This window comes from Aspergillus sydowii (assembly GCF_001890705.1).
Source record: "Aspergillus sydowii CBS 593.65 unplaced genomic scaffold ASPSYscaffold_2, whole genome shotgun sequence".
NCBI lineage: Eukaryota > Fungi > Ascomycota > Eurotiomycetes > Eurotiales > Aspergillaceae > Aspergillus > Aspergillus sydowii.
In genome coordinates this window covers 1,631,895-1,652,110 of record NW_024467860.1, presented here as the reverse complement: position 1 = coordinate 1,652,110, position 20,216 = coordinate 1,631,895, and the positions used below count along the sequence as shown (strand labels likewise).

Sequence of the window (20,216 nt, the reverse complement as noted above, 5' to 3'; positions counted from 1 at the left end):
AGGATTTGAAATTTTTTGGTTTTTTAAATCATTTAAGGCGCATTGAAGTCTGCCCTCTTNNNNAATCAATTCTTGCTTCGTTTTACGCGCTTTTCGTGGCATGGTGGGTAGTTGAAGTTGGTGGGTGGTTGACGCGTTTGATTTTTTGGAGTTGCACGAACCGACCGGGATGCACGAACCGACCGGGAATTACGTTAGTCGGCACAAACAGCGAGAATGCATAGAGACACCCGTCCGCACCCATATAAATGATCATACCCGTATAGGTCTTCCAATCCTTGACACTATTCCAGAAATACGCCATCTTGAAGTTCTCGTGCTCTGCACTCGCCTGCTGATCGGACGCCAGCCTGCGCAGGACACGCTTGCGGTCATCGTCCGACAAGAACCTCGCCTCGTCGGGAAAATCGTAAACCATCCAGAAGGACAAGACACCGATAGCAATCGTCGCGAGACCTTCCAGGATGAAAATCCATGCCCAGCCCGCTTTCCCACCCAACCCATCCATCAGGGCAATGGCGGCGGCGAGGAGACCACCAAAGGAACCCGCCAGAGCAGCAGCGGAGAAGAATATGGCCATGCGTACACCGAATTCGGACCGCTTGTACCAGCAGGAGAGGAAGTACCCGACTCCTGGGAAGAGGCCGGCTTCTGTTAGTCCAAGAAACCAGCGGACCTATTGAGTGTCAGCACGGAAATTACATTGAGAAGTTCAAGCAACGAACAGCCATGAGACCAGCCCAGTTGTGGACAAAGCCCATACACATCATGCAGATGCCCTATCCCGCCGAGACTGTCAGTATTTGGACACGTCGCAAGGGTGAAGGGGTGATGCGCACCCATAGGACCATAATGATTGGTATGAAGATGCTAGGTCGCAAACGCTTGAGAAGAACGTTGGTCAGAGGCTCAAAAATCGAGTACGAAACGAAGAAGATAGTGAGTGCCGCATTGTATTGGCTTTCGCTCATACCAAGATCCCTCTCTAGATGGACGAGCTTCGCATTGCCGATGTTGGTCCTATCCATACCAGATTAGACAGCCCCATTTACGAGGCTCAAGATGCACTTACCGATCCAAGAAGGAAATAAGATAGAGTAGACTCAACCAGGGAACCAATTTCAAGTCAAGTTTCCAGAGCAGCGCGCGATCCTGTGTGCGTCAGCGATTATCCCCTGCCGGCGTAAAGCGATAGCGGTCTCACAATCTTCGCCCTCTCCTCCTCGCTCAATCCCTCATCTGGATCCTCGAACTGCGCTAGCCGCTCCTTGTGACGGTCGCCTGATAAGTCGGTCTCCTCAGCATCAGAAGCCTTGGGCGAGTTTTCCTGCATCGGTTGCGCCATAACGGACGATTCGACTCAGACTCTCGGTCGTGCAGGGACTTGAAGATAGCTTGCGATCGAACAGAACAAAGGGCCGCGAGAAATCCCAGGAGATGACCAGGGCTTAAAGGGGGGCTGCTTATGCAGGATCTTTTCCAGGGTTGTCCAAATAATTGGTGATCACGGGGATTTTCCAGCCAGTGTCGGGCATCGAACGCCCTTCGGCATATCGTCCATGGTATTCGTAGTGAAGCGGGTGTCACTCTGGCATGGCGACTGTCTTGGGAGCCCGCGGCGTTCGAATCACAATTCGCGTTGAAGCTTCAGTGACAGAAGCTAAGAAGAACCACGGCTGACAGGATTCTGGGCCATGCTGATCGGACCACATCCCCGCATTGCTGCAGCGACTTGATAAGACCCTGGCAAATAAGATTTGTCATTTGAGGCATTGATAACTAATGGATGACCTACGGAGAAACGCCGAGACAAGACAGCTGAACAATATCAAATGGTCTGCACCTAAATCTAAGCAGAATGCCGCCGTGAAATTACAACACATCTCTCACAAACATATAGACAGAAGCATCATTTCCACGTACAAAGGCCCTCTGAACGCCCTAATATTCCCTCTCAACGGTGGTTTCCTCATACACCTGCAGACTGTACTGCGCAAACTTGCTCCGTTCACGCAATCTCTGCCCATAGTACCGGAAGACGAACGGCACCGGGCAGAAGGCAAGTGCCCCAGAAGCTAAAATCGACAAGGCTACGTTTGACCCCAGGGCACCAAACATCTTCGGGGCAATCAGCGGGAACAGTGCCGATAAGAACGAGCGTGCCAGAGACATTGCAGCGAACGCACTAGCCGCATAGCTGTTGTAACTGTCCGCGAGATACCCTGAGAGCACCGTCCCGAACTCGTAGATCGCGAAGCCGATGAAAAACAGCGGGATAAACGTCGTAAACCAGTGAATTCCCGGCACTGCAGGAGGGACCATCCAAGCAAACCACCAGAGTCCAATGGCGAGGAACGGCGCCCCGAGGGCGATTCCAACCAGCTTGTTTTCTGGAAGCAAGGGAAGCCCTTCGCGGTGCCGCTGCGCTGCGACGCGTTGATCCATCAACCGAACCACGATACTAGGAATGAAGCCCATTCCCATTGCGATAAACGGCAGGTTGGATTCTTGCTGACCGAAACCCATGGATTCGTAAATGGTTGGCAGGGATTCAGTGAAGAGGTATAGGAGAGCAACGCTCCAGCCGCTCATCAGCGAGCAGGCACATACAATCGGCTCAGTGAAGAACAACCGGACTGGCCGCAAGAGCCCCTCGCGCATGAATTCACCAAGATTGGGCACGGTGTCGGGGTTCAGCTCCTGCAGGCTCATGTCGCCCGTCACCTGACGCAGCTTGTCGACTTCCCACGTGAGAAGCAGTGACGGCCGCGACTCTCGAATGCCCAGCAGCAACACAGCCGCGAACCCTGTAACAATGCCCGAGATGTAAAACACCCATCTCCTGCACAGAGGTCAGTATCGCTCGATCCAGCAAAATGGTTATCTAAGAACAGCAGCCGACTGACCATCCTAGCTGAGCGGTAATATATCCACTCATCACAGGGCCTGAAGCTACCGCGAAGTTGGCGACCACCATGTATGCAAAGACGAGCCAGATCCGGTCCCGTGCGTTGAACATGTCCTCAATACTACCGGTAACTATAACCGTTGGTACGGCCGAAACCAAACCGGTCAAGACTCGCCCGGCAACCATTGCTCCCATCGAAGGTACGGCAGCAATCATTATGCTAAAGCCACTAAATAATGCAGCGCTGATGACATATAGTCTCTTTCGTCCGAAGGCCTCGGAATATGGGGGGAATATGACGTTTCCGAGAGCTTGCGCAAGACAGTACCTAAACACCATAAGTCTCTAATGCCCCAGAATCACATGGTTGAGCATGGCTGGGGATACGCACGTCGAGACAAAGAGAAATATGGCAAAGGTCAAGTCGGTATCAAATTCGTGTAGGGCGTCTTTCGCTGCCGTCGCCTGCAAACTGTGAGACTCCACGTCTGCAACATATGCCCTGGAAGGTTTTCAAGCACGCGAAGCTCCAGGGGTTTCAACTTACTCCAGACGCATTTATTGCAGTTCTATAGTGATGATAGAAAACACAAGTCAGCAACGTTCCTCGGGATATGAAGATATAGTATGGCACTCACGTATAGAATTCAAGAAAAATGATGAGGCCTATGTCGTATGCCTTTCGGAGTTTGTTCCAGTTCCTTGGATGCTTCGGATTATTGCTGGCCCAGCGTACGTACCGCCCATCTGGGGTGAGCTCCAGCCCCTGCTCCTCGAGGGCGATCTGGAGCACCTGAAACTTTTCGATTCTCTGATAGCAGTCGGCCATTTTGGAAGCAACTGATATTAACGGAGGATAACAGACAGAGTTCCCGGTACAAATACATCCGCACCAGAGTCAAGGGGGCACGGCCAAAAACCACTCTCACGTATCGAGTTAGCGGGATCAACATGCTTGGCCACTCACTCCCTTGAGTATTAGGGTTTGACCAGCGTGGATATCCTGCCGTCGTTGCTCGTTGATTGCGACATAGGACACCCCCTTCACAACGCATTAACTGACAACATGATAGGGGCTACAGTACGGATAGCGGCAGACCTGTTCCGATGGGGAAAGAGCTTGTCCAGAGCTCCGATCATGGAATGTTCAAAGGCTTGGATGCGAAATCCCTGAAGCCTGACTCGCCCAAGATTGGAATATTGGGCCAGAATCGCGCTTGAACCTCTTCTGCACACTTCTGAGTTCTGACCAACCTGCTTCCTACATTCCAACTTCGGAGCTCAGGAAGTGACTGCCTGCCTCATGAGGGCAGTGTCACGTCCATCATGAGGTGCTTTTCCTGGAATGTAGACATGACGATAACATGACTAAAGGCTAGCTTGGGCCGGGTCGAATCGGCCAACGGCGGCCACAGAATCAGGGCATGACAAAAGTCCCGGGGCCATCGAGCGACTGGACTCGAACCGGATGTTAGACCTTTGCTGGTCTCGACGAGAAGTAACTTACACGGAACGGAAAGAAATCGAGAAGAAGTCACCGACCAAGGAACTTGAGATGAGCGATACTTTCTGCCTCGGCCTGATGGTCCAACTCATTGTAACTCGTTGGGTTATTAAACTTAATGAGGCCGTGTTGCCATCCGAGCCGGCTAGTGTGATCCTGGAATGGAATGATACACAAACGCATTCCAAAGGGTGGCCACTGGCCAACGACATGCCCTATTTGTATCTGGTGCTCTCGGCTTTCCTACTTCGAGCTCCAAGGTAGGAGCAACGACTCGTGATGTTCTCGGATCCGCATCCTGTCGCTATTTTGAAACCTTTGACGTATTCTTAATTTTTCACTCATCAGCACGCGCGTCGATCGTCGTCAAGGTCAGTTACCGGTAAGGCTGAGAAGCCAGGTGCTGGTGCGCAAATTTTGCGAGAACCGTCGTGGAAGCTTAGCTAGTGAACGGCTCGATGCTACTGGCCATTCCTTGGTCAAGCCGCTAAGGAAAGCCATAAGTTTGCCGTTGTTGCTGCGGTTCCTTTGATTACCACCAACCCACTGATGAATCAAGAGTATTTTTCCGAATGATATTCTCTATACAGGAGCAATGCGGTAATGCGTATACGAACCTTGGCCTGGTTTACTGCAGAGAGTTTATGGATACTCAATAGGGCCGTGATCAGGGACGAAAAACAGATAAGATCTCGCTCGCGGCTCAGATTGGTTAGAGGCCCAGCATCGTGACCTGATTTGATTATCATTTAATCGATCAGATAACACGGACCCACCAGCAATTCGGCCATTGATTCAGGTCATCCCACACCCACGGGCCACACTCCTGCTTTGGCTAGACGTAGGAATAGTGCTATTAAAGCCATAGGGCTGATTGGCTCGCGCCGAATATCCAAGCGGGTTTCTCGTTTTTAGAAGACAAAACCCGCCATCTCCACGAGGTCGTGCAACCGAGACACGACGCAGGTTACGGTCTAGAAACCGAACTACAACTACAACTGGCTCTAGTCGTATGGTGGCGGATGATTGCATTGGTCAAGTCCCTTTTTCTTTCCAACTTACGCCAGCAGAAGTGCGCCGCTTTTTGGCCTTCGAATTTTGCTGTTGCGCCATATCCGTTGACATATAATTTACTTGTTTTCCGACATTCTCTCGCATTCAAGTCTTCTCTCCAAGACAGTGTGCTAAGCAATTTCTAGCTATTGCTCTTATTCTCGCACCTCCGTGCCGCCATGAGGTTCAGGCTCCCGTACAAGCACGACGAGCTGCCAGTCGATGAAAACATCCAGCGACCGGCAGACAATGAAGCTCCCAGGGAGAAAGGGGCGGAACCCCGTCCTGAAGAGCTCGACATTACGGACGACAGCGAAAGCGACGTTGTTAATAAGGATTTCCAGCGCGGTGTGCAGGCCGCTCAGGCCATGACGCAGGTGTGGTCATTTAGCCATATTGCAATGGCATACATCTTGTAAGTCTACTAACGGCCAGGTCACAGGCGTAACAAGGAAAGAAACTAAATGGCAATGGCATTAGAATTTGGATAATCCACTTTATTATGGCCTTTTCGTCAGGCATGATCTCAAACCTGACTCCGTTTGTCACCAGCTCTTTCCAAGAACATTCCCTGACTGCTACAACGGGGATTATCTCAAATTTAGCCCCAGGCCTGGTCAAGCTTCCATATGCCAAGTTGATGGATATTTGGGGACGTCCTCAGGGTTTCGCGATTATGGTCGGTAGCATTACCCTAGGTTTGATCATGATGGCGGGTTGTAACAACGTGGAGACGTACTGCGCCGCTCAGGTCTTCTACTGGGTTGGTTACAATTGCCTCGACTTTACGATGACCATCTTCATTGCAGATACCTCAAAACTGAAAAACCGAGCGTTTTGGATTGCCTTTGTTGCCTCTCCTTATATCGTTACTGTCTGGGCTTACGGTCCCGCGACACAGAGCGCCCTCAAGACTATTGGTTTCAGATGGGGATTTGGTATTTGGGCAATCGTATTGCCGGTGGCCTGCTCACCTTTGTTCTTTTTATTCTACTTCAACCAACGCAAGGCCGAGAAGATGGGTCTGATCCCCAAGCATGAATCAAACCGCACTCCCCTCCAGTCCGTCGTCCATTATGTCAAGGAGTTCGATCTCATCGGTATCTTTGTCTTCGCACTCGGCCTGGCACTATTTCTCTTGGCCTTTAACCTGTATACCAAGCAGCCCGACCAATGGCGCTCGTCATTGATCATTTGCTTCCTGGTCATTGGTGGTCTTCTGATCATTGGATTTATATTCTACGAGAAATATCTTGCTCCTGTCACTTTCATCCCGTGGGAGTTGTTGAAGAACCGTACTGTCATCTTTACCTACACCATGGCGGCAAGTATCTATATTGCGTGGTACGTATGGGACAACTATTTTTATTCCATGCTGCTCGTTGTCTACAACCAGGACGTCACACGAGCCTCCTACATCAGCAACATCTACACGGTAGGATCGTCCTTCTGGGCTCTCGTCATGGGTGTCATCGTGCGTTATAACGGGCGCCTCAAATGGCAAGCTCTCTACTTTGGCGTCCCCATGAGCATCCTCGGAGTCGCCCTAATGATCCACTTCCGCCATCCGGGCGTCGATATTGGCTACATCGTCATGTGCCAGATCTTCATCGCGTTCGGCGGCGGAACCCTTGTCATCTGCGAGCAAATGACCGTGATGGCCGTCTCGCGCCAGCAGGATATCCCCGCTATCCTCGCGGCCGAGGGCATGTTTATCAGCGTCGGCTCTGCCATTGGGTCCTCCATCGCCGGTGCCATGTGGACAGGTATTTTCCCCAAGAAGTTGCAGGAGAACCTCCCAGTCGAGGCTATGTCCAACTTCGCGGCGATCTATGGAGATGTTGAGACACAGTACGGGTATCCCGTTGGAAGCCCTGAGCGTGATGCTATCAACCTGTCATACAGTCAGACGCAACGGTTGATGCTGATTACGGCCACGTGTCTCTACGCTATCACCATAGTTTCTGTGATGATGTGGAAGAATGTGAACGTCAAGAAGTTAAACCAGGTTAAGGGCCGTGTTTTCTAAACAAGGGTCTCTTGCCAAAGTGCAGTGGTGCAGTGCTGATCTTATTATGGGTCAACAACCTCCGGTATCTTTTCTCAGATACAACAAGCTTTTGTCTATATCTTTGATATCCCTCTGTATAAGTATACACTTGTAAAATATCTAATAAACTAATAGACTACGGCGATTGTCCGTACCTACTTCGTGTAGAGATCATACCATCTTTATTTACCACCAAAATCCTTATGTGTCTATCCCCGATACAACTTAATCCCGTTCCAAAAGGCTCAGCAAGATACTTTAATTAAAGTTCCCGGGGTAATATAAAAATATTTGGGGTTCAGAATTTGATTCCAACGCGCTGATGGGTTTAGTCTTACATAGTCTAATACTCTAAAGTCGAACATGTCTTGGTGTGCTAGGGGGAAGTTTTGGGAGGGCATTTAGACCATCGCAAGACTCTCGATTTCACCTTTCTATATATGGTAACTCTTTTTGGCCCGGCAGACCTTTATAGGAGGACAATTGGTTTATTGTTTTTATTGTTTTATATGATATTTGATTTGCGGAGTATTTGCTTTCTTTTGAATATCAAGGTAGCTAACTAAGGGTGTCATGAAAGCCGTTGGCAACGTGGGTTTTCAGCTGGTAACATCAAGATTGTTGGATGTTTACAATGGCCATAATCAAGTACAAACGTAGAATCTGTGGTTTTGCAACATACCACGTCAATTTCTGAAGGGTAGAATGGCAAGATATTTTTGGGGGTCCTTCGCCACAAAGACACAAGGAAACGGAAATAGAATAAAGTTCCAAATACATGGGAGGCTACCAGCTGGCAGTCTGTAAATCAGCGCTCACAACCATAGATTTACCCTCAGAGGGCGTGCCGTTTTGTCGCAGGAATCGGAATTGACATTTGCCTAGGGTTGGATGCCTCCGAAGCCATTCAAATAACATTGCCGCAGCCTTGACTGAGAGCATCTTCACCGAAACTTCACCAACAGCAGGGCCATCATCAACAACTTCCACCTGTAAAAAGTATTTGAAGTTTGTATTATTTAGGGCACGCATGATCTCTGCTTTGAGCGACGGTCTGATGTGGAATATGCCTAGTGTGCGGGTGTAGCCTTCATCGGTGATCAAGCGTTCTGTTTCGGCAGGCATGGGGTAGCTCGGGGTGTGTACAGGGACAAGTTTTCCAAACGGTAGGATAATGGTTTTGTTTATGATCAATGTCACAAACTTGACAGCGTCTTTCTGCGTAACGAAGGTGACCATGGCCGTGTTATAGCCGGTGATGTTGCTTGTATCCGCCAGTCTAGCGCAGTAGACCTCCCCAACAATAAGCAGAAGGATCTGGCTCATAACTACACCACGAGGGAGGTCTTCGATGCGGATGGTGCGGTAGACATCAAGATCAGAGAGGGTAGGGATGTAGCGAAGGCCGTACTGGAAGACCCAGAGCTCGGAGTAGGGCTGGCGTTCAATCATATTTGAACGAGCGTTGAAAGCGTCGATCTCTTCGTCAGCGTCGTTAAAGATGCTGGAGCCCTTCAATGCCCAAGAAATACTTCCATCCCACTCCACAACCGTTGAAATGGCCCCCTTTTCGCTCTCGGAGTGCGTGTTTGGCTGCGGCGCGTGGAGAAGGTGGCGTTGGAAGAGGGGGATACGCGGAGCGCGCTGAGGAGAGAGAATTAAATCATCAACATGTACTTTGTTTTGTTATCACTACACTGGCTGTTTACCTTGGGGTCCAGTGCAGATATTTTTAGGTTATCCACAATACTACCCAACAAATCGCCCGGGTCACCAATAAGTGGAGGACTGTTTTCATCGGGCAGGGGCGTCATCAGCAGCGGACGAAGAGGCTGAATCCGGATGTCTTCTATACCACCGTCGAGAAGGTCCGTAGAGTAAGACATGGGGGCTTGTGCCATCTCGCCCTGCTGTGCTTCTTGCTCTGCGGGGCGGCGAGAATTGCTGCCGGTATGTCCGGCAACTGAGATGCGAGTGAGGTTCAAAATGCGAGATTCAAGAAAAGTCAAGAAAAGGCAAAACATCAAAGAAATGGGCACGATGACGGAGAAGAGGACCAGGGCGTAGGTAGTGAAGACGCCTGCTCCTCGGGGATCTAAGACATTGCAGCCTTCCATTTTTGGAAAGGGGCAGCGCATGTAAAGTTGTCTCCGGTGATAGAGAGCTGAATCAAGAGAGCATGAAACAGCCCGGAGGGTAAAAGGTGCTCAATAATTGGAAGTAGAGCTGAGGGGTTAAATTGGTGAAAGAGTTCTTATTGCTGCAACGAAAATGCTTTGTTGAGGACAGCTGTATACAATTCAGAAGGATGGTGAAGCTATGATCTATTCAACTAGGAGTTAAAGGTAGGCGAGACAAATTAGAAAGGAATCTAAGGGAATATTGCTCTTAAGAATCTCTAATTCTCAAGAAAAATGTCCTTCATTGCAAATAAAGGTTGTTTGTATACGGCATCTTAGCCGCACAAAAGTACATAGCAACAGTCTCCCATTCCACTCAAAAGCGTACCATTCATTTGGTGTTGAACCGCTACAAGTAACACTAGAATCGCATAACAATTTACCCAATAAACTCTCCCTGTGCGAAGGCGATCCAGGGCAAATTGGCATCCCAGCTCCTCTGCATCAATGTACGAGCATTCTGGATCTAGAAACCGTGTTAGCTGGATTAATATGGCCATGGTATCAAGGCATGAAACGTACCTGCTTCATTCCAATTCCCTCCAGGGTCTCTAATCGCTCCTTGATCTCGGCTCTTTGTTCGAAATTCTGCGTTTCGCACCCTGCTGTGAAAATCGGAAACAGCACTCCTGCTTCGATCGCAGAACCCGTCTGGATTGCTGTTACCGACTCCATCAGACCATTCAAGGCGTTCGACACCGCGTCTGAGTCAGTGGCACCGCCAAGAACCCGGCGATGGAGGTGTACTAAGCCGGCATATCGGAATGCACGGTCAATAGAGATAATATCTGAGGATTCGCAGTCTCGGTAGTGTTTTTCGTACGCATGGGCATGCGCATCGAGTATTTCCCAGTCAGATATCAATACTCCGGCTCTGTGAACTGTATCCGGAGAGGGTTGCCAGTCGGGCAGAAACTCTCCCATGGTGTCAAACCTCTCATTGTCGCATTGGTGCACTAGTCCTCCAAGTTGCATCAAGAAAAGGCCAGTACGGGGAGTAAACCCGGTCATACAGTCAATCGCAAATTCGTCCCAATCCTCAACTATAGTGCACGTATTCAAAACGGAGTAATAATCCAGCAGAGGCGGCAAGTGGCGTCGACATGACAGTGAGCCTAATATATCAAGATAACCAAGCCAGCGGGTAAGGAACGCTCCGATCCGGTTTCCAGGATAAGCCATCTGGCTTTTGCGTGCCAGGAATAGGTCACGAGCCAGTTTGAGAAGACTTTGCCAAGGTATCGGGACCTCAAATGTGCTCGGCGAGACTATCTCCAATGACAGCAGCATAATGGCAGTGGCGAGATGACTGTCGGTAATTTTCTCTTGCGTGTTTTCCAGAGCCAAGCGTAAAGAAGGGAAAACATTTCTCACCCAATGGGCAATCCTATTAGCAGGCTCAGGGTGGCCCAGAAACCTTGCCCGGTGACTTGCCGAGTACGCGAGCATCAAATTGAGAAGATTCGAATCGCCGATTGCCACTATTCTGTCAGCATATGGTTATGCGCACGCGGTAGAGGAAACAATGCTTACTGGAGGGTAGAACAGAACTGAAAGGGTTGTCTCCACAGTCATGCGTAACCAGCACTCTTGCAGTGTGGTTGAGAAAATGATGGAAATACATCAGGTTGATGGGTACATTTACTAGAGATGGCGGAAGCGGCGACAAATATCTTGGGATATTAATAGCCACATGAGACGCATAATAGTCGTACTTGCAGCCACTCGCGCTGTCGTGCCCGTCTTCTGTTTGGATGGTCTCCGGGCTGGACACTTTGCTCGTAGTCTGTGATTGAACAGTGCCGAGCGCGTCGTTGATATCAATCGCTGAGTGATCATCATTATTCCCCAAGTCGGTATCTGGACGGCCGCAGTCCATACCATAGTGATCAGTTACACTAGTGAGATAGGCGTGCCATTTCTCAGAGTTCGTAAGGCTGCGGTACTCATCAAATGTAACTCGACTATTACCTAGCCGTGCACAGAAAGAATCTGACCTGGCATGCTTTACCCTATCTGGTCCAGCACCAGGATGTCCGTCAAATGGGCCAGGTAGAAACATATCTGGAGACTCTTTCTGGTCCCCAGGTGTACTAGATGTGAACAGACTGGTGTCAAGAGAGCGAGGCGAGAGAGTTCCATGTGAATCCGAAGGACTATCGGAAGCCCCTGTAGGGCCCATATCAACCGGAGGCGAACCAGAGATGTTCTGATAGTCAGGTAGACCCGACGACTGGTTAAGGGGGTATTCAGGCACGTCCATTGATGGCCGAATGAAGGATATCGGTTGGGAGTCGGGACCGGAGGGTAAATTGAAATTGAGCAACGCAGAAATGCTAGAGCCGGTGTTGAGGGGTGCGTGGTAATGAGGATCGCCAAATGAATTCGGAACCGGGTTGTCGGGCGCGTCCTCTCGCGACAGGTCCATATCTACTGGAGCTCTATCGGTTGTACAAGTGGGCGGATTAAGAGACTGATCAGGGACAGTCGCAGAATCTTGGATATCATGTAACCTGCTAGGATAGGTTCTTCCTATACTTATCTCCCCTGCGTGTCCAGCCTCCCAGAGCAACGCCCTCGCAGGTACATCCTGTGCAGTGTTCTCCTCCAACCCAGTGGGCTTAAACCGTGGGGCAGGGACGGTCGAACATTCCTGTGGGAGACCGAGAGGTGATAAAGAAAATGAGAACGAAAGGCTACCGGACTGGGAGCCTGGCGAGTCGACTGAGGACCTTCTTCTGGTCCTTCCCCCCCAATTCAAGCGGAGGCTGTAGTCGCATGGTTCATTTTGGCCCTGACAATTCAGGCAAGATGGTTTTTCCTCCCCACTGTATATATAGATGGTTAGCTGGACGACTAGAAAAGTGAATAGGCTACAAACCATTTGATCTTCCGAGCCTTACATGGCCTGTTCGCTGTTGATCAATATTTATGCATTTCAGAGTTCTCAAGAGGCCCACTTACCAGCATCCTTTGCGTGATCTCCGCTTGGGCTCGGGAGCTCCGGGCCTTCGAGCGCGCGGCATTTGATGCTCAAATCAAAGGCGTCGGAGAACAGCGATGACTATTTGAAGAACTAATTGTCCGGGGGGAGAGATAGTGCCAACTTAATCTGCGGAGAAAGATCGCCATGCAGCCCGACTGTATAGAGTCGATCTTCACAGGGCTGAACGAAGGCGTTCTTTTTCGTCTGCGGGTTGGTTTGACCCAGGAAGAAAGGAAACGATAGTCGATAACGATATAATCGCGCCTGTTATTCGTGCTCATCGAGGTATGGGATATGGCGGAGCCAGCCAAGCAGTTTTTATGGATTATTGTGATAATTGATAAGATGGGGTGGTGAATGAAGGGCAGTTGGTTTACCTCTCGTTGAGGAGGGAGCGGAGAGCGAGTCACGAGAAATACGTAGTATTCGCTATAGTAATATCTGGCACAAGGCCCGGCTACTACCGACCTAGCACGGCGAGGTGCTCCTATCCGTAAACTTCTCCGAGGGTGTGGAGGTGGATAAATTAGAGTGCAAAGAAGCAGCAAAAGGCGGCGCAGAGGAGAAGAAACACGACGGGAAGGGAGAGAAAGAAGCAAGGTTGGAGGAAGAGAGTCGCACTTTGGATCGTGGATGCATCTGCATTGTTCTTATCTGCCTGTCGGGGATCTCGAGCAATCACAATCCAACCCAAGTGTGGGGGACGCCCCGAGTTGCTCCTTTGGGGTCGTTGACACCTCAGGCTGCCGGCGATAAGCGTGGAACTGGATCCCGGCGGGGCGGAATTACTCATTTTCCGGGGCAGCTGACATCAGACACGTTCCTTGCTTTTTCGCGTATTCCGTGAGATTCTACGGTGGACAGAGATGTCTCGATGATTTAATACCATCTTTTTATTTTGATATTCTTTTTCTGTTCTGTATTTTTTGTTCTATTTTTATTTCTTTCTGCTTGCTTGACAGTACTTAAGCCTATAGATCCGTGTTATCTTTATACTGTTATCGCCTATCTACCTTATCCTCAAGCCTCAAGATAACAGCTGCCATCATGTCTCCCTCGATTACCAAAATGCACCCATTGCAGCGGCTACCCAGCCCCTCAAGGGGACTTTCGGCATTGGTTCACGTACGTTATCTCTAGGACTTCGTGCTTAACCTCGCAAAATCTGACCCTTCCGCAGGCATCCGGGCTAGCCAGTTTCATCTGGTCTTTCAAATAGTAAGTCTATACAAGAAATCATTAGGGTCTTCAGCGTCTATGATAGTGCAGTGCCAGAACGATTTAACTAACTCTTTCCCCTCTAGTATGCACGATAATCCTAACTTTGCGTAAGCTCCAATCAACCCCGGAAAAGGCCCAAGGCTCACCCAGAAATTGACTCTCGGCCCCTCCCGTAGCAATGAAGCATACGGATGGCACTTCCAGTACCTGACCGTCATCGGGCTATCGCTCGCGACAATTACCTTTACCTTTGGTCTCCTCGCTGATATCACCCTCTCACCGCGGCTGTTCTTACTCAAGAATCTATTGTCTATCTGTAGCGCTCCCATGGAAGTTCTCATTAGCATCCTTTACTGGAGCCTTCGCCTTGTTAGTTCGCCCCAAAGAACATCCCAATCGCGTTTTTCATACTGATCAATCCATATATAGATCGACGAGCGCCTGGTTATTCCTGACTGGGCAGTTATCCCTATGCACGCTGGTAAGCTCCCATTGGACTATATTGACTCTCCACCCCGCAACTAACATTTCTTACTGTCTTGAAGACATCAGCTTCCACGCAATTCCATCAATTGTCTTCTTGATCGACCTTCTCCTCCTTTCTCCACCATGGACAATTACTATCGGCCCTGCGCTCGCCCTCTCCAGCGCCATCGCAGTCAGCTACTGGTTCTGGGTAGAACGTTGTTCCCAACTCAACGGATGGTAAGCAGCAATGCAAAACCTCCCATTTTCCACACCTTGAAATTGCAGACTAATTGCTATGGCAGGTACCCTTATCCAATCTTCGAACAAGTTCCTTTTGAAGGCCGCGTCGGACTCTTTGTCCTCAGTGCCGTCGTGATGGCTCTCAGCACCGCAACCTTGAAGTGGCTCCACGGCCGTGTCAATGGGTTTGGTACGCAAGTGAAGCCTCAGGCTCGACCGGGTGCTGTTAAAGCGAATGGGAATTTGTAAGGGATCTATTTGCTGGGTGGATTGAAATGAGTATATGGCGCTGCTTAGGTCGTGAAGTACGGCCGTTTAGATAAGTTTGTTTTTGAGTTGGTCATCACTGCTGGTACTCGTAATCTGGTATGATCTGGTCGGATTTCGGGGCGTTCTCATTGCATATATATAACAGGGAAGCGAAGGGGAAGCGCATATAGTATAGAATCAGTAGATAAATATATATATTAACTTCCAAGAGTCCAAAGCGATATTCTCCCATAGATGACTGTAAAGGCAAGATACGAATTCCACATTGTATAAAACCTGAACAAAGCGACCGACTACCGAGTGGAGGCTTAGTGCCGTGTCCCGAAAGCCGGACCATGCAGCCTTTATAGTCGGCAAAGAGAATCCGTCCTCTAGTTTAACGTTCATGGGATTTGGAGTACCGCCAGTGGTGCACTCTCCGTAAAAGGTAAGAACCTCGGGATCCCCGCAATTTGCGTAGCCGAGACCTGGGGTTTAAAAGCGTGCTTTTAAGAAACATAGGGGTCTTGTTAAACGATGAATTGATTGGGTTCCGGACTTTGATCGTCGATATTTGATCTTCCCGGTTCTCGCGAGTCATTGAGATTCAGCTTAACGAATCAGACTCTAGCTACGTAGGGCTCGCGTGCACTGTATTTAACCATGCAATACCTACCCGAGAAGGACTATGACCTTCCCAGCCTCGATTTACTCACCCTCATATTCGGTACGTGGACTGCGGTTAGTATAATCCCACCTGAATAGCTGCATCCTAACATGCCATAGAGTCTCCTCTATCCCTAACAACAGAGTCGACTATCCTCCACGCAGAAGCTGCGGACCCAACAAACCATATCACCAAGGCTCAGACGCGAACGATCGTCAAGCGTCTCGCCCATGTTCTCCGCTCTGAGTTCGGAGTCGGCTTAAATGGACCGGGTAAAGATGCTGTTCTGTGTATCTCATCGAATCAGGTCCTTCTCCCAGCTGTTTTCTGCGCCATAATTGGCGCCGGGGGTGTGTACGCTGCAGCATCAACGGCGTTGACCACGCCAGAGGTATCAAAACAGCTCCGGCAATCGAAAAGCCAAGTTGTGGTTACGTGTCAGGAAAATAAGGCAAAGGCGTTGGAAGCTGCACGGGAATGCGGCATCCCGCTGGACAGGGTGTTGGTGCTCGAGAGCATGGGCCACCGGCGGGAACTTTGCGACACAGTTCATCCTGAGAGAAATTACCTGCACGGTAGCGTTGAGCTAGAGTGGGATCGAATTGTGGACATTCAGGCATTGGAGAATACAACAATTTGCCTGCTGTATTCCAGCGGCACGACAGGACCAGCCAAAGGAGTAATGTTGTCTCACATGAATCTTGTGTCCGAGGCTCTGTTCACCCAGTTAGTTCTGCGGGACTCTAGACGAGGAAAGCCACATTTGGATGTCCCTTATCGCACAGTCGGTCATCTTCCAACTGCTCATATTGCGGGATGTTTGGGATATTTCATCACACCAGCGGTTGCCGGCGGGACGGTGTATTGGATGCCTAAATTCAACATCGATGAATTCATTGACTACTGCAAGAAGTACCAAGTAACTTTCTTGGCAACTGCACCTCCGGTATACCATGCAATTGTACGAAGTAGCCGCGTGACCGATCAATTCAAAACGCTTGTCCGGGCAGAATCCGGTGCAGCTCCACTGAGCCTTGAGCTCCAGGAGCAAGCGGAAAAGAAGCTGGAATGCAGCATCAGTCAGCGTTGGGGGATGACGGAGTCAACTGGAAGCGTGACAACGATGCCTTGGGGCCAGTCCGATAATACTGGGAGTATCAGCCCATTGCTACCTAACACAAGATTAAGACTTGTGAACGAACAGATGAGGGACGTTGGACTTGAAGAGGAGGGTGAAATTCTGCTGAAGGGCCCGATGATCACGAAAGGGTATTTCGAAAATCCGGAGGCAACGGCAGATTCGTTCACGCCGGATGGCTGGTATAAAACCGGAGATATTGGCGTTTATAAAGACAGGAAAGTCATCATGGTTGATCGGAAAAAGGTAAGGGTCTCCGGCCAAACAACGGGGTGCCGCGCTAATACCATACTCGCCTAGGAACTCATCAAGTACAAAGGACTGCAGGTTTCTCCTGTCGAAGTAGAAGGGCTCCTTCTCACGCATGACAGCGTTGCAGATGTTGCCGTTATCGGCACACCTGATCCAGAAGCGCCAGGCAATGAGCTGCCTCGGGCATACGTTGTGCTCAAGTCTGGCAAGCGCGTATCCGAGGCCGAGTTGAAGGAGTATGTCAAGTCCAACATCGCACGCCATAAGCAACTGCGGGGCGGAGTTGTATTTATCGACGAGATACCCAAGAGCGCATCAGGAAAGATTCTTCGGAGAATCTTGAGGGACCAAGCACGAAGCTCAACAGCACGACAAGCCAAGCTGTAGATGCGCTGCGGGTCTAGGCTGAGAGATAGAAACCGTATAGAATTGTGACACATTTCAACCGATGCTGGTAAATCAGCCCTAATCAGTCCCACTCGCCTTGTTAGTTTAATATTTTAGAAAACTTGACCAACCTTCAGAAGAAAATTGTAGCAAGCATGATTGTTGGTCGTCGGCGTGAGAGCATATATCTGCTTACATAATCCCGCCAAGCCCGCCTCCGCAGAACTGACGAAGGCCTCAAAGTCCAAGGTCGATCTGCAACTCGGTCGACACCCAGCGCTGTGTTCAATTCTTTTCTTCAACCATACTCAAAATGCACACGACTCTCATCAGCAACCCGGTGCGTAGCGTTGTGCTTTGCACTCGCTTGTCTTCCGCAGCGCTAAACCCAATCGCCTTCCAATCCTCTTCCTCCCTCTATCAAACCGTCTCGCTCAAGTCCCAAGCACGCCCATCAAGCACTTCCACAGTACGATCCCCCAAGGCTGCTCCTTCGCTTCAGATTTTATCGTCTCGACCCCAAGCGCCAATTGCAACATGCATCAGCCAAACGCCATCGGTTCGCTCCAACTTCTCCACGGCTGCCCGTGAAGAAGCCGCCAAGCTCGACTGGAACTCGTTCTTCAAGCTCCGTGCCTCTCGTCGGCGATATACTCTAGGTTCTTCAATTGTGAGCTCAGCAGCAACCACCGTGACTGGTCTGCAGGTCCTTTCGGCCCAGAACCTGGAGAATCTAGGTGCGCAGGTTATGGGATTGGATCCGTTTGTTGTTCTGGGTTTGGCGACCGCGGCCTGCGGTGCTGCCGGATGGCTTGTCGGGCCATTCTTGGGGAATGCCATCTGGGGGCTTGTCAACCGGAAGTACAAGACGGCGGTTAATGTGGTATGTTTATTTTCTCCCTTTCCTTTTTTTTTCCCTCTTCTTTCCTGCTAGTTCAAACCCAAAATGCCGGGACTGACTTTATATACAGAAAGAGAAAGAGTTCTTCGACAGAATCCGGAGATACCGAGTCGATCCCTCCTCTAATTCGATTGCGAACCCGGTGCCCGACTACTACGGCGAGAAAATTGGCAGTGTCCAGGGATACCGACAATGGCTCAAGGATCAGCGCGCCTATAACCGCAAGAGACGCAACTTCATTGCCTAGATGATTTCTTTTCTAGTTTAAAACATGGTGTGGGCTTGTCTATTACTTCTTCGGCATCACACTGTCAGCTATCGCTTGGATTTCCTGTCTCCAGGTTATATTCCTTTTGTACTATTATCTCTATCAACATGCCTACAGGTTTTTGAGCGAACATACTGGATTTTCAACCCGCTTTTTCTGTTCTGCACTCATTTTCTTCGTAGAGCCTCCGTGGGAGCTGGTTGTTTAAGAAAGTTCATCATACCGTCGACTATGGTCATACTTTTGCACTAGGGCTACGCGCTAAAAGCGATTGACAGGAGTTACGGTCTCGCGATATCCCAATATATGCATACTCAACATTGTACCATAGGCAGCTATGAAACCTCAGCAGGCCCTCTCCAGAAAAATGAATCTATAGCTTCGAAGAACCTTTAACCCCACTTGGAGGGTCAATGTTCACATCAGCCCACCAAGGATAACTGGCCGGCTGATTCTTCGTCACGTCCCCAATGAAATTCGGCTTCCTCTTCTCAAAAAACGCTTTAACACCTTCTTTCTGGTCCCTATACAAAGCAGAAATCAGTCAGTACTATACCCTTTTAAACCATTCAACTCTAATGGAAACAAGCAAGCTTACGGGGAAATAAACCGATGATAAATAACATCGGACTCAAGGATATGCGCCTCCTCCGCAGATTCAGGGCCCCGCCACATCAACTCCCGGTTAAGCGCTGCAGCTTGTGGGCTGACGTTTTCCGCGATCTCAGTAGCCAGAGCTAATGCACGGGGGAGGACCTGCGTCTGTTCGGGCATCGTTTCGGCGAAGAGGCCTCCGAAATGAGGAGATGTAGATGGGAACACAGCACCCGTTGAGACGAGGTAGTTTGCGCGCGACTGCCCGATTAGCCGCGGGAGAAAGTAGGAGGAGCACGACTCCATTGTTATGCCGCGGCGGGCGAAGACGAAGCCGTATTTGCTTGTTTCGTGTGCGATCCTGGGTGTACCTTGTTAGGGTTTGCTTTTATGACCGAACTGAAGGGGACAGCCGTACCTAATGGCAGCAGGTAGAACCATGGTCATCCCGACTCCAACGGCCGAGCCCTGCATGGCAGCGATGGTGGGCTTGCGGCACTTGTGCACTGCGAGGGCAACGCGGCCGCCGCTGATATTGGACGAAGAATCAGATCCAGTTAGTTTAACCAATCTTTTTTGATATTATCATTTCATGGGATCGAGCAAGGACAAACCTATCTCTGTGGTCTCTTGCTCTCGGCTCCAAGGCCCGGAATCCAATTTCCAAATCTGCGCCGGCGCAAAAGGTGTTCCCGGAGCCAGTTAAAACAATAGCCCGAACGCGCTCGTCGCGGTCGAACAGGTTGAAGACCTTCTCCAGATCCTCGGCCATGTCCATTGTGAAGGCATTGCGCTTTTCGGGCCTGTTCAGCGTAACGATCACGACGGGCGTTGCGGTTGAGGATCCCACTGGGTAGTGCGAGACCTTGATATGTCTTGTTGGGAAAGACTCGTAGGACGAGGGGATCTCGACTGGTGGTGGACTGAAATACATTGTTGCTGTTATTTTTGCTGATAGCAAGAACGATCTTGGACTGTTGTCAAGAGGCTGTGTCAGTATCGACAAGGTTATATGAGAGACGAAGGTGTCAACAATCCAGCCCCTCTTATCAGTAATCTCGGCTTCATGTTTGACAGCCGTCGGCTCCGATCGCGTAGCTCTTGAATTGTAATCTGCAGCTTGAAGGCTACGGTGGAGGACCCGGAACCT

At 49.9% G+C, this 20,216-nt stretch overlaps 7 protein-coding genes across 7 annotated transcripts in view; 3 read left to right on the top strand and 4 right to left on the bottom strand.

The window, feature by feature from the left end:
• The window catches only part of ASPSYDRAFT_55203 (uncharacterized protein), a gene marked incomplete at both ends in the record, with an annotated part of 6,204 nt that extends 2,467 nt beyond the window's left edge, over nucleotides 1-3,737 (bottom strand). Inside the window, 10 exons of the mRNA XM_040848997.1 lie at nucleotides 180-676; nucleotides 726-779; nucleotides 840-1,020; nucleotides 1,073-1,152; nucleotides 1,205-1,327; nucleotides 1,978-2,842; nucleotides 2,907-3,236; nucleotides 3,300-3,373; nucleotides 3,456-3,477; nucleotides 3,547-3,737. Coding sequence (XP_040706111.1) covers nucleotides 180-676; nucleotides 726-779; nucleotides 840-1,020; nucleotides 1,073-1,152; nucleotides 1,205-1,327; nucleotides 1,978-2,842; nucleotides 2,907-3,236; nucleotides 3,300-3,373; nucleotides 3,456-3,477; nucleotides 3,547-3,737 — 2,417 coding nt within the window. The remainder of the gene's footprint in view (nucleotides 1-179; nucleotides 677-725; nucleotides 780-839; nucleotides 1,021-1,072; nucleotides 1,153-1,204; nucleotides 1,328-1,977; nucleotides 2,843-2,906; nucleotides 3,237-3,299; nucleotides 3,374-3,455; nucleotides 3,478-3,546) is intronic.
• Nucleotides 3,738-5,644: 1,907 nt separating this feature from the next.
• ASPSYDRAFT_55202 (uncharacterized protein) lies at nucleotides 5,645-7,494 on the top strand (the record flags this gene model as incomplete). Its single annotated transcript, XM_040848996.1, has 2 exons — nucleotides 5,645-5,880; nucleotides 5,946-7,494. 2 exons carry the CDS (start codon nucleotides 5,645-5,647, stop codon nucleotides 7,492-7,494), a joined length of 1,785 nt encoding a protein of 594 aa, XP_040706110.1.
• A 641-nt stretch (nucleotides 7,495-8,135) lies between these two features.
• Nucleotides 8,136-9,632, bottom strand: ASPSYDRAFT_129191 (uncharacterized protein; the record flags this gene model as incomplete). The annotated part of the gene is made up of 2 exons (XM_040840518.1): nucleotides 8,136-9,159; nucleotides 9,225-9,632. 2 exons carry the CDS (start codon nucleotides 9,630-9,632, stop codon nucleotides 8,302-8,304), a joined length of 1,266 nt encoding a protein of 421 aa, XP_040706109.1. The 3' UTR covers nucleotides 8,136-8,301.
• A 126-nt stretch (nucleotides 9,633-9,758) lies between these two features.
• Nucleotides 9,759-12,921, bottom strand: ASPSYDRAFT_636968 (fungal specific transcription factor domain-containing protein). Its single transcript, XM_040850245.1, has 3 exons — nucleotides 12,660-12,921; nucleotides 11,229-12,603; nucleotides 9,759-11,176 (listed from the first exon to the last, which is right to left on the bottom strand). The coding sequence occupies exons 2-3, from the start codon at nucleotides 12,577-12,579 to the stop codon at nucleotides 10,200-10,202; spliced, it is 2,328 nt and encodes a 775-aa protein (XP_040706108.1). The 5' UTR covers nucleotides 12,580-12,603; nucleotides 12,660-12,921; the 3' UTR covers nucleotides 9,759-10,199.
• Nucleotides 12,922-13,728: 807 nt separating this feature from the next.
• ASPSYDRAFT_55200 (putative integral membrane protein) lies at nucleotides 13,729-17,303 on the top strand (the record flags this gene model as incomplete). The annotated part of the gene is made up of 9 exons (XM_040848995.1): nucleotides 13,729-13,806; nucleotides 13,862-13,899; nucleotides 13,986-14,009; nucleotides 14,079-14,275; nucleotides 14,448-14,607; nucleotides 14,673-14,855; nucleotides 15,382-15,383; nucleotides 15,646-16,910; nucleotides 16,965-17,303. 9 exons carry the CDS (start codon nucleotides 13,729-13,731, stop codon nucleotides 17,301-17,303), a joined length of 2,286 nt encoding a protein of 761 aa, XP_040706107.1.
• Nucleotides 17,304-17,616: 313 nt separating this feature from the next.
• On the top strand, nucleotides 17,617-18,451 carry ASPSYDRAFT_143086 (presequence translocated-associated motor subunit PAM17; the record flags this gene model as incomplete). The annotated part of the gene is made up of 2 exons (XM_040841308.1): nucleotides 17,617-18,186; nucleotides 18,275-18,451. The coding sequence occupies 2 exons, from the start codon at nucleotides 17,617-17,619 to the stop codon at nucleotides 18,449-18,451; spliced, it is 747 nt and encodes a 248-aa protein (XP_040706106.1).
• A 394-nt stretch (nucleotides 18,452-18,845) lies between these two features.
• ASPSYDRAFT_144493 (enoyl-CoA hydratase/isomerase family protein) lies at nucleotides 18,846-20,000 on the bottom strand (the record flags this gene model as incomplete). The annotated part of the gene is made up of 5 exons (XM_040841434.1): nucleotides 18,846-18,996; nucleotides 19,071-19,170; nucleotides 19,219-19,427; nucleotides 19,485-19,595; nucleotides 19,681-20,000. 5 exons carry the CDS (start codon nucleotides 19,998-20,000, stop codon nucleotides 18,846-18,848), a joined length of 891 nt encoding a protein of 296 aa, XP_040706105.1.
• Nucleotides 20,001-20,216: the final 216 nt, after the last annotated feature.